The sequence below is a fragment of the Bison bison genome, unplaced genomic scaffold (assembly GCF_000754665.1).
Source record: "Bison bison bison isolate TAMUID 2011002044 unplaced genomic scaffold, Bison_UMD1.0 scf7180017864352, whole genome shotgun sequence".
Lineage (NCBI taxonomy): Eukaryota > Metazoa > Chordata > Mammalia > Artiodactyla > Bovidae > Bison > Bison bison.
This window is the reverse complement of record NW_011494924.1, coordinates 2,047,597-2,060,254: the sequence shown is the minus strand read 5'-3', so window position 1 is coordinate 2,060,254 and position 12,658 is coordinate 2,047,597. Positions and strand designations below refer to the sequence as shown.

The 12,658-nt window shown below is 47.3% G+C and overlaps 1 protein-coding gene across 1 annotated transcript in view; it reads right to left on the bottom strand.

Annotated features, from left to right (window-relative positions):
• MMP24 (matrix metallopeptidase 24 (membrane-inserted)) overlaps positions 1-12,658 on the bottom strand; it is a 53,769-nt gene that overhangs the window by 12,419 nt on the left and 28,692 nt on the right. Inside the window, exons 4-5 of the mRNA XM_010855014.1 lie at positions 9,429-9,545; positions 6,955-7,259 (exon numbers count right to left, since the gene is read on the bottom strand). Of these exons, the coding sequence (XP_010853316.1) occupies positions 6,955-7,259; positions 9,429-9,545 (422 nt within the window). The remainder of the gene's footprint in view (positions 1-6,954; positions 7,260-9,428; positions 9,546-12,658) is intronic.

Genomic DNA, 12,658 nt, shown 5'->3' with positions numbered 1-12,658 from the left:
CTCAGCTTCCTTCCCTTTTCTTAGCACCTCCATCTTTGGTCAGTCCCATCTCACTGACTCCTGCACCCCCCAAAATGGTACGTGCTAAGTTGCTTCAGTCGTGTCCTACTCTTTGGGACCCTATGGACCAGAGCCTGCCAGGCTCCTCTGTCCGTGGGATTTTCCAGGCAAGAATACTGGAGTGGGTTGCCTGCCATGCCCTCCTCCAGGGGATCTTCCCGACCCATAGATGGAACCCCGCATCTCTTATGTCTCTTGTATTGGCAGATGGGTTCTTTACCACCATCGCCACATGGCAAGAACTCCAGAATGGGACAGCATTTCCTTTCGCCTCTATTCTTCTGCCAGTGCTGTCCCCTACACCTGGAACAACCATACTCCTTCAGTGTTCAGCCACATCCTCCAGGAAACCTTCCTTGATTTCCCCAACTGGCAGCAAGTGCTTCCTTCTCTACACTCTCCCAGCAGTTTACCTGTACCATCTTGATGGCCCTGACCTCTTTCCACCCTCCATCACAGCCAGGAGTGCATTCTCTTCTGCCCCAGGACTGTGAGCTCCTTGAGGGAAAGCTCTGTTCTTGGCAAGGTAAGGTGACAGCGGCTAGGACAGACGCATGCTGAATGATCGGTATTTTTCCAGATGCAGTCTTTGGATGACCTGCAGCAGAACCAACTGGGGCAACTGTTACAAATTCAGAGTCCTGGTTGTGAGACAGCTCCTGTTTTCGTTGGACAAGAGTCAGAACTTTGCTCTGGAAAACCAAGCATAAACTTTCCAGATGCAGCTCATAACCCCAGCAATAGACTGCTAGAAACAGGAATGCAGCCACTGCCCGAGGACAACGTTTGGAAGGAGACAAAAGGGACCAAGATTGATTGAGCGCCTGTGTGTTATCTCATTTAATTTCCACAGAAACTCAGTGAGGGCGTAAGTTCAGCCTCCTGGGATTTTTTTTAAAAATATGCTTATTTTGTTTGGCTATGCCAGATCTTAGTTGCTTAGTTGTGGCACGTGGGATCTAGTTCCCCAGCCAGGGATCGAACCTGCATTGGGAGCGTGGACTCTTAGCCACTTGACCACCAGGGAAGTTCCCCTCCTGGGAATTTTTGGTTTGTTGGCTTTCTGCTCTAGTCTTCTGCCACTGCCTGTGTGAACTTAACCACTCAGAACGATCCTTTCCTTACCGCCCTGCCAGTCTAGTTCCCGGGGGTGAGGAGCGGTCTCTACAGTAACTGTGAAGGGCTGGCCCTGTGACTCTTCCGGTCTTGTCACCTTCCCCAGGGCTGGGCTCCCTCCCAGTCTCCTCTGCTGACTTCACTGCTTGATCCATTGGAAAGAGATGAAGACATGGGGTGCCTGGGAGACTCCCCGAACTTAGCTTAAAGGTGTGGTGGGCCAGATTGCCTTTCACACAGACTCTGAAGAGGTGGGGAATTAGAATCATCTACACATTTCAGGTGGAGAAGGCAATGGCACCCCAATCCAGTACTCTTGCCTGGAAAATCCCACGGACAGAGGAGCCTGGTAGGCTGCAGTCCATGGGGTCTCGGACACGACTGAGCGACTTCACTTTCACTTTTTACTTTCATGCATTGGAGAAGGAAATGGCAACCCACTCCAGTGTTCTTGCCTGGAGAATCCCAGGGACGGGGAAGCCTGGTGGGCTGCAGTCTATGGGGTCGCACAGAGTCGGACACGACTGAAGCGACTTAGCAGCAGCAGCACACATTTCAGGAGTGGTTCTCCAGGAGCACCTTCTAAATGCACATGTGAAGGAGATTCGGATTAAGAAGTTTGTGGTTAGGGCTTCAGTTCAGTTCAGTTCAGTCTCTCAGTTGTGTCCGACTCTTTGCGACCCCATGGACTGCAGCACGCCAGGCTTCCCTGTCCATCACCAACTCCTGGAGCTTATTCAAGCTCATGTCCATTGAGTCCATGATGCCATCCAACCATCTCATCCTCTGTTGTCCCCTTCTCCTCCCTCCTTCAATCATTCCCAGCATAAGGGTCTTTTCCAATGAGTTAGTTCTTTGCATCAGATGGCCAAAGTATTGGAGTTTCAGCTTCAGCATCAGTCCTTCCAATGAATATTCAGGACTGATTTCCTTTAGGATGGACTGGTTGGATTTGCTTGCTGTTCAAGGGACTCTCAAGAGTCTTTTCTAACACCACAGTTCAAAAGCATCAATTCTTCAACGCTGAGCTTTCTTTATAGTCCAACTCTCACATCCATCCATGACTACTGGAAAAACCATAGCTTTGACTAGACCGACCTTTGTTGGCAAAGTAATGTCTCTGCTTTTAAATATGCTGTCTAGGTTGGTCATAATTTTTCTTCCAAGGAGCAAGCTCAGCTGGTAAAGAATCTGCCTGCAATGCGGGAGACCCTGGTTCAATCCCTGGGTTGGGAAGATCCCCTGGAGAAGGGAAAGGCTACCCACTCCAGTATTCTGGCCTGGAGAATTCCATGGGATGGCAAAGAGTCAGACACAACTGAGCAGTTAGGGCTTAGGCAACCTTTTAAAAATAAAGTCCCCTGGGTGAATTTTATAATGGTTGGGTCAGGCTGACACACCTGTACCAACCATTCAGCCTTCATGTCACTCGGAGTGGGACAGCCTGCATCACACGTGCTTCCCAAATGTGACGCAACAGGGAGGACCAGTGCCACGTGGGGAGCATTCTCTCCAGAAGAGTCAATCCAGCCAGGCCTGTTGATCTGATTATTGTGTGTACCTGCTAAGACACTTCGTGTCTGAATCTGCATGACCCCATGGACTATAGCCCGCCAGGCTCCTCTGTCCATGGGATTCTCCAGGCAAGAATACTGGAGTGGCTTGCCCTGCCCTCCTTCAGGGGATCTTCCCAACTCAGGAATCGAAACCACCTCTGTTGTATTGGCAGGCAGGGTTTTTGTTTTGTTTTGTTTTTTAAACATCTAATTATTGATATTCAGGATAGACAGGGAAGAGAGATATGGTAAGAGTGCACCTAAGTCAGAGAAAGACAAGTATCATGATATTGCTTATATGTAGAATCTTCAAAATATAGGTACAAATGAATTTATCTGCAAAACAGAAATAGAGATACAGATGTAGAAAATAAACTTACAGTTACCAAGGGGTAAGAGTGGGGAGATTGGGATTGACATGTACACACTACTATATATAAAATAGATAACTAATGAGGACCATATAGCACAGGGAACTCTACTCAATTCTCTGTAATGGCCTATATGGGACAAGAATCTAAAACAGAGTGAATATACGTATAACTGGTTCACATTGCTGAAAACTTGAAACTAACACAACAGTGTAAATCAACTATACTTCAATAAAAAAGAAACAATTATATATAAAAAAAAGTGAACCCGAATCTAGTTGAGTCTAACGCCTATACTCAGGACAAATGACCCAGTTTCTTCAACAGGTACAGGGATGAGAAAATCGAGGTGACTGGTAATAGAAAGTGTCTTAAGAGACGTGTCAACCATGAATGATGTGTGGATGCTGTTTGGATCCTGATGCAAGTAAACAACTGTAAAAGCCATTTTTAGGTGATTCGAGAAAATGAACAGATTGGATATTGGATTTTTTTAAATTTTATTTTTGGCACTGGATTTTAAGAAATTATTATTAATGTTGTTGGGCTTGATCATAATTTTGTGGTCGTGTTAAAAATAGTCTCTTAGAACTCAGGGGGTTCCCTGGTGGCTCAGATGGTAAAGAATCCACTTGCAATGCAGGAGACCCAGGTTCTATCCCTGGGTGGGGAAGATCCCCTGGAGAAGCGAATGGCAACCCACTCCAGTATTGTTGCCTGGGAAATGCCATGGATGGAGGAGCCTGGCGGGCTACGGTCCATGGGGTCACAGAGTTGGACACGATGGAGTGATTAACACTTTCACTTTTTTTTTTTTTTTTACTTTTAGAACTTAGAGAATGAACTTATGGTTGCCAGTGGGGTAGAGTGGGAAGAGGGATAGACCGGAAGTTTGGGATTGACATGTACATGGTGTTATATTTAAAACAGGTAATCAACGAGGACCTACTGTAGAAAGAAATGTCTTTTAGCAAGAAGGAAAAAAAATCTGTTAGCGGTATGTATTGGGTTGACTAAAAAGTTCAAATGGGTTTTTCCATAACATCTTACAGAAAAACCCAAATGAAATTTTTGGCCAGTCCAGTACTAGAGTATTTACAGATACAATGACACTGTATTTAAAATTTTCTTTAAAATATATATTAAAAAAAATCAAGGTAGGGGGAAGGTAGATGAATCAGTACTGATGTAATGTTGATAACTGCCGGATTAGGCTGATTGGTGCCTGGGGGCTCCTGTTACCATTCTTCCTACTTTGTGAGCGTGAAATTTTTCCTAACAGAAATTTAGAATAGAGAAGAAAGCCACCAAACAAAAAATTCCCAGGAAGCTGCCCTCAGTGCCCTCATTGAGTTTATGCAGAAATTAAACGAGATAACATGCAGGTGCTCAATCAATCCTGGTTCCTTTTGTCTCCTTCCAAAGGCTGTCCTTAGGCAATGGCTGCATTCTGGTTTCTAGCAGTCTATTACCGGGGTTATGAACTGCCTCTGTATAATTCATGCCTGGTTTTCCAGAGCAAAGTCTTGACTCCCATCCAAAGAAGACATGAGCTGTCTTGGAATTTCTGTCCGAATTGTTGGCTGTGGGTGACAGTGGGGTGGGACCGACAAGAGGGTGTCAGGATGGTGCCCACCCACTCCTCCCACACGCACCCCCAGAAGTTCTCTGGATTTGGGGACTGGCCCAAGGTCTCCACCAGCAAGGAGCATTGTAGAAGTGTCCACCCAGAGCTGGGAAGGGCAGGGCCGAGGAAGAGTGTCTTTAATCATTCATTTATCTCTCTCAGGGCTCTGACCGTTATCAGCTAGCAGTGCCTGGCACATAATGGGCAGGCAAAACTGTTAGTTCTCCTCTCTTCACACTTTATCAGCGAGCGCAGACCGCTGACTGGTTGACACTGATCCAAGAATAAGAAGGAGATAAAGAATAGGTGTTTGGAAAGCCGGGAAACACATTGAGGACACAAGGGAAGGAATGCCTGGACAGAGGGGATGGAGCTGGATGGGAAGAGGACTGAACAAGAGGGGAGGGGCCAGGGAAGAACGAGCGGCGTCATAGCGCTGGCCAGGCCACCCTGTGGATCACCCTCTGACACGCAGGCCAAGTCCGGGTCCCTGATCTATGCAACGATATGAAAAGCTTTCAAGGAGGTGGTCTGCAGCAGACACAGCCTCTGAGGAAATGGGCATTTAAAGGCTGCTCTCAGCCTGAAGCATCACCAAGGACAAAGAAATCACTAAGGATTCCCAAATTTAAGAATCGGAATCTCCAGGGAAAGGGCCTGGGAATCCACATTTATAATAAGAACCCCCAGTTGACTCTTATGATCAGGCAAGTTAGGGAAACTGCAGATTAAGATGGTGCTCCTTGAATGCCTACCTCAGAAGCCCTTGGGGAATTTATGAGACCATATGCAAATTCTCACGTGCAAATTCCTGACCCCAGAACCAGAGAATCAGAATGGCAAGAGGTCAGGGGCCTGCAGCCTGGAATCAGAATTCATAAAAAAGAGTTTCTAGGTGATTCTGGTGTTCCCTACAGTGGGAGAGCCATGGAAACAGCAGGGTGGCTAAGCTGGAGTCGACACACCCGGTTTGAAGCCTTATTTCCCCATTCAGCAACTGTGGGCCCTTAGTAGGGACCTTAGTAGCTTACTTACTGTTTCTCTACACCTCAGTTTATCTATCTGTAAAATGGGGATAATAATAATAACATATACATATTATATAGTATGTGGAAAATATTTGACATAGACCTTAGAATAGTAACATCCTGATTCTAACCTATTATAATCTAAAATAGAATCAAATCAAATCCTCTGTCCCTCTTCCCTCTAGATTGCTACTGATTTTCTTGGTACTTCTGCTACGTCCTTCAGTATAATCCGCCTTGTGACAGGGTGACTTCTGTACACATCTGTCTTTCCCACTCCACTCTGGACTTCCAGAGGGCAGAGACTGTGTCTTTTTTATATTTTTATTATTTACATTTAAAAAATTTGTATTTATTTATTTAATTGGCCACGCCGTGTGGCATGTGGGATCCTGGTTCCCCGACCAGAGATCGAACCTGTGCCCCTGTTAACCACTAGACTGCCAGGGAAGTCTCCTTGGCAGTGTCTTTTTTAAATGTTCAAACACATGCGTCATGTTCTATTAGAGTCAGAAGAGGTCACCTAATCCAGACTCTCATTTGGTAAATGAGGAGACTGAGGGTGAACGACTCACCCAGGTCACGTGGCCAGGTGGTTGAGCTTTAGTTGAGTCCCTGCAATGCCGCCTACTACCTATGCCATATGAGCCTCAAACTCATCTTTAAAATGGGCATAATGATGTACACTGGCCTACTTACTAAGCAAGAGACTTACAAGTGAATACTGACGAGGAACTCCTGCAACCTGAGGAGTCTTGTTATTACTCCTACACAGAAGATGCTAGAGTAATTACAGGGCCTGTTATTCACCTGTGAGGTCGACGTAAGGGTGACTCAGTCCTGTCTTCCCACAGTGTGGCCTTTGAAGTCTTCATCAGTCAGGCCAGAGCCTACCACTTTCAGCTTTAATCCCCATTTAACCTTTTCCTCCAGTCTCTGATCCATTCCTTTATCTTCTTAGTCATGGCCTACACTTCCTCCCGACTCCATTCAGTTAGACCACGAACCAAGTGATCTGACTCATCTCCCTGCTCCAGTGGATCGAGTGTTGACCACAGTTCCCACCCTCTTAGGTTCTCAGCTGTTTGACAAGAATCTCTGGAAACCAGGTAACTCAACTATGGAATCCTCCAAGCTCCTCCTTAGGGCTTCTTTTCCTGACAGCCAAGCAATCCCCGGTCCCCTCATGACCTTACCATCATGGTTGGCATTTCCTAACGTCCACGGCTCGTCTGAGTCAAAGTGAGTGTCTCCACCAATCCCTGGACCAGGGAAATAGGCATGAGCCAGGAATCCCCCTTCTCCATCAAATGGGGAGCTGTCGCCATGGAAACCAGAGGCAAAGAAGATCATGATGTCCGCCTCCTTCCGGTCACTTTTGATCTCGTGGTATGGCACCTCTTCAAAGGTCAGCGGGGTCACCTTCTGCCACACATCGAAAGCCTGGCGAATAGCTTTCCGAGTGTCTAGCTCACCCACCTTTGGGGTGTAGTTGTGAATGCTGGTGAGAGAGGGGAGAAACCACAGGGAGGAACAGACAGGAAATTAGAGACTAGCAGAGCTAAAAGGAACATGAGAAGCTGTGTGGGCCTAGAATTCTGCTGAGGTAGCCCAGGGATTGAGGAGGAGGCTGGGTAGACAAGGCTCTGGGTCCTCGCCCTGCCTTTTACTCGGTGTTTTTGTATTTGATCTCTGAAAAAGATTATGTTGAATTTGTAGGAAAAAAATCAAGTTGGTGCATGGCATTTCCTAATTTTTAAGTTTTTCTCCCCATACATAAAATATGTACATTTATAAATGTTATAAAAACTCTTACACTGTAGAGAGTTTAGTGGAACATCCCTTTCTTTGAAAGGGGGTGGGGGAAGGAGAGGGTGGGACAAACTGAGAGAATAGCACTGATGTACATACACTACCACAGCTAGTGGGAACCTGCTATATAGCACAGGCAGCTCAGTTCGGAGCTCTGTGTTGACCTAGAGGGGTGTGATGAGGGAGGCTGAAGAGGGAGGGGATATATGTGTGTGTGCTCAAGTTGTTTCAGCTGTATCCAACTCTTTGTGACCCTATGGTCTGTAGCCTGCCAGGCTCCTCTGTCCATGGGATTCTCCAAGCAAGAATACTGGAGTGGGTTGCCATGCCTTCTTCCAGGGGGTCTTCCCGACCCGGGGATTGAAACTGTTTCTGTTTATGTCTCCTGCATTGCAGGCGATTCTTTACCCAATGAGCCACCTGGGAAGCCCAGATATGTATACCTATAGCTGATTCACGTTGCTGTACAGGAGAAACTAACACAACATTGTAAAGCAATTATACTGCAATTGAAAACGTTTTTTAAGGCTTTGGGCCCAACTACTACTATTTGTCTACCCAGAAGCTAGTATAGGGTGGCATCTGATTGAATCAGTTATGTGGGGTTACTGTATCCATATTGCATGGTTCTCCCTGATGGAGCATCACCACTTCTGGTTGCTCTGTCCCATGAACACCTGGGGCAAGGACTATTCACTCATTCTACAGATAAGGAAACTGAAGCCCAGAGAGGTTGCAGGATATAAGGTAAGGTCAGAGCTCAGTTAGGAGCCAGTTCTTTCTCTTCATCTACTCTACCTCTTCTGGAGGACTCTAAGAGTCCATCCGGTTTCTAACCCAGATTCTTCTTAAGTTTCCTTCTCTTGTCAGATTTCTGAAAAATTCTGTTCTGGCCTCTACAGCTTGTGAACAGGAGAGCCCTTGTAAGTTAGTAAGTGTTAGTCACTCAGTCCTGTCTGACTCTTTGTGATGCTATGGACTGTAGCCCATCAGGCTCCTCTGTCCATGGAATTCTCCAGGAAAGGGTACTGGAGTGGGTAGCCATTCCCTTCTTCAGGGGATCCTCCTGACCCAGGGATCAAACCTGGGTCTCCTGAAGTGCCGGCAGATTCTTTACTGTTTGAGCCACTAGAGAAGCCCCAGGAGAACCCTTAGCTCAACTCTGAAGATCTCTGTCTTAGATCCTACTCCTGAACCCAGGGGATCCACCTGAGATGGAATCAGAGACTTGAGAGGTGGCGACCAGGGCGCAGCCAAGCCTGTACTCTGCCTGGCCCTGGATCCACCCCCTCTGAATCCAGATGTCTGCATCGCCTGTGATGGGCTCCAGCATCCCTGCCTGTGGTCACTGGTCTGACCTGGAGCCTGCTCCTGCTTTGCCCGTGGTTTCCCCAAAAGGGATAACGCTGTTGCAGTTCAGCCCCCAGCTCTTTACAGTCCTTAAGAAACAACTGGAACTCTATGCTGGGAATCTCAGCTGAAGTCCATCAATCAGGCCAAGTGGGGAAGGGATCCAGATGAGAGGGAGTGGGGTTTGGCAAGCGGTGGTAGGGAGGATGAGTTCAGCCACGGTTCTTTAGCCCAGGTGAAAGTTATCAGACAAGTCATATCCCACTTTCCGTAACTGAAAATGCTAGGAATCTAAACAGAACATAATTCATCAGCCCCTAAAGGACCAAACAAACCTGAAGTTGGAGACCCAGCAATCACTGGATGCTACAAGAAAGACAAAGTCATAGGCTCTTAGAGCCAGGCCCTGATCACAGACCCTCCGACAGTGTGAACTTCAGAAACTCAGGCCAGGAAATGACTGAGAGAGGGTGGAGCCGATGCCAGGGAGGAGGGGGCGGCGAGGCACCTGTAGGTGATGTGTTTCTGCCTCCATTTCTGTCCCGTCAGGGCGTAGCGCTTGTGTCTCCGCCTTCGGCTCAAGTGTGGGTGATCTGGGACACCACACCGGGGTTTCTTCATCCACCTGGGCAGAGAGAGGACACACATCCACATAGACGCTGTGGCCACTGGACACTCTAGGAAGGCACTGCAGCATCCCTGGTCCCAAGCTGAATGGCAACATGCACACAACCTAAACTCTGGGCCCCTGGCTCTGATGGGGTCCCCAACAGGAACACCATCGATTGTTCGTCTGTTCATTCATTCCTAACTGAATACGAAGAAGCACTGCTGCGTGACAGACTCGGAGTCAGAAGACACGGGCTTGCTAGTTCCAAATCTGCCACTAATCGCACGAGTCCAGGCCAGTGACTGAATCAATGTGAGCCTCAGCCTCCTCATTGGCAATGCGAGAATTACAGTTCTCCCTGGTCTTAGCTTGTGCGGAGCCTTCAAGGAGGGATTGCCTGTGGACATGCTCTGTATGTGAAATCAGATCACATCACTCTCTGCTTTAAAACTACCAATCACCTGGAATAAAATCAAAATTCCTCACCTTGGGACTTCCCAGGGGGTCCAGTGGTTAAGACTCCACGCTCCCAGGTTTGGTCCCTGGTCTGGGAACTAGATCGCACATACTACAAAGTTCACACGTAGCAAGTAAAGGTCCTGCATGCCGCAATGGAGATTAAAGATCCCGAGTGCCGCAGCTAAGACTCAGAGCAGTCAAGTAATTACATATTTAAAAGCAATCAAAACAAACTCCTCGCCTTGGCCCACAGCCCCCACATGATCTGCGATCACCCCTCTACCAGGCACCTTATCCCCTTCCTCACGTCCACTCTGCTCCAGCTCCAGTGGCCTCCCTGCTGTGCCTTGAGCATCGTAAGGTCATTCCAATTCAGGGTGTTTGCATTTGCTGTGTCCTCTGCTTGCCATGCTCTTCTTCACACGGTTTGTTCCCTTACTTTATGAAGGTCTCCACTCAAATGTCACCCCTTCCAAGAGGGCTTCCCTGCCACCTTATCTAAAATAATAGCCTCCCCCCACCATCCCACCTCTAACTGTTTACCCAGCTTGATTTTGCTTCATGGCCTTTATCACTGCCTGAAATGACATCTTATATTAGCTTGTTGTTTATCCTCTGTCTCTCTTACCTGATTCTAAGGTCCATGAGGGCGGGAACCTTGCCTGTATTCCCAGTGCCATCACAGTGCCTGATTTAGGAGGTGTTCAAGGGTGATGGTTGAATGAATGAATGAGAACTAGCCCATGGCAAAAAGGCACAGCTTGGAAAACAGTAAATTTTATATTACTCCAGATGTTCAAAAAGTGGCTGAACAACTGTAGAACTTAGAGTGTAGTTATCCACAGCACTTAACTACATTGTACTGTGATTTGGAATCTATTAGTTTATTGCCTCGAATAAATAGTAAATTTTCTGAGGACAGGAATGAGTCATATTCATCATCCTGTCCTTAGAAGCTAGCCTTGTGCTAGGAGCTAAGTAAATCCTGATGACTGTTATCAGTTAAGTTGCCTTAGGGAACAGTGAGCCTGGGACCTCTTTGGAGATGTGAACTAGGGGCCCGGGTAGGAGATTTAAAAGATCATGGCTGATTGGGAGGGTCACCCTGCATCTCATGTCCCTTTGTCGCCCTAATGACCAGCTCCCTGAACTAGAGATTGAGATCGCTGCGGGGAAACTGTCTGACCTCATTTCCTCATTTCCTCATTTCCAGCGGTTGAAAGCAGTTGCCTTTGGCAATAGAGAGGAAAGGAGACAGAATATTTTAACCAAATATTAAAAGCCCCTTGAGGGACTTAACCAGGTCCCACTCATTTTGTATCTACCTCACCTAGAATGTCCACACTCAGAAATTAATAATAAAAGACTAAATAGTGACGATAACAGGCATTGATATAAATGTGTATAATTTTCAGTGTTCATTCTCCTTTTTAAAAAAATTAATTTGAGGGACTCCCTGGTGGTCCAGTGGCTAAGTCTCTGGGCTCCCAATGCAGGTGGCCTGGTTTTGTTCCCTGGTTAGGGAACTAGATCCCACATGGTGCAACTAAGAATTTCCCCATACCCCAACTAAAGATCCTTCGTGTTGCAACCAAGACCCTCACAACCAAATAAATAAATATTAAAATAAAAAAACAAATTTGGTTCTCAAAGCAACTCTGTGAAGTAATCAGAAATGACTGACCCCAATTTTACAGACAAGGGAAAAGATACACAGAGAACACCAGTAACTTGCAAAATTCAAGTTACTGGGTTAGGGTTAGGGTGAGGCAGGACTGGGACTCTGTTGAATGAATAAATGAACTTTCAACTAATGTACCTGAACAAACAAAAGTTGGGGTTTTTCTTTTCTTTTTCCCTCTGCTTAGCACTAGGTTGGGTTAGAGGAGCTATGTTTGTTGAACGAATGAAGGAGTGAATAATGTGTGACACTTCCCAAGGCAGACACTCAAAAATAATCCTCTGAGGGGCTGATCTAGCTTCCTTTCACTGAGAGTCCCTGGGAAGAGACCCAGGAGGCACCTTTGCTACAGCAAGGTGGAGCTAGACGTGGAAGACCTCTCTCAGCTCAGAGAGAGGCAACGACACCCGAGCTCACAAAGCTGGAGCTGAAACGAAGGTCTCCAAGTTCTCCCCACAAACACGCTCCCTACTCAGGTCTGGGATTAATTACCTTCTCCCTTCCTGTGCCTCCAAAACAGAGCCCCCCAACCCCACCCTCCTTCCTACAAAGAGCGGTGCAGAGCAGAGCGGCAAGTGGGAAACGCCAGCCCCCTCCCTCCGCCTCCTCCTCTTGCTGCCACCTGCCACTCCCTGAATCCGGTCCAGCGGGCCTGGGGCTTCTGGAACAGAGTGAAACCCAGGGCCAGGTGGTGCCTCAGCAGAGCCACCAGTGCTGCAGCCACAGGAGGCGCTGCCATGAGGCCTGAGCAAAGCCCTCAAAATAACCTCGGCTTGGAAAGGGCCGGGCTCCCCAGGCCGCAGGCCCACGGCGTCCACTCACTCACAGCATCACAGGAGCTGTCAAGTGTATTGCCTCAGGGGTTTACAACCTCACAATCAGAGGATCTGAGGCACAGGAAATGTTCTTACGGGACTATGGGATCATAAAACCCCAGACTCACCAAATTTTATTTGAAAGCTTGAGGCTTAGAATAATGGGATCTAGA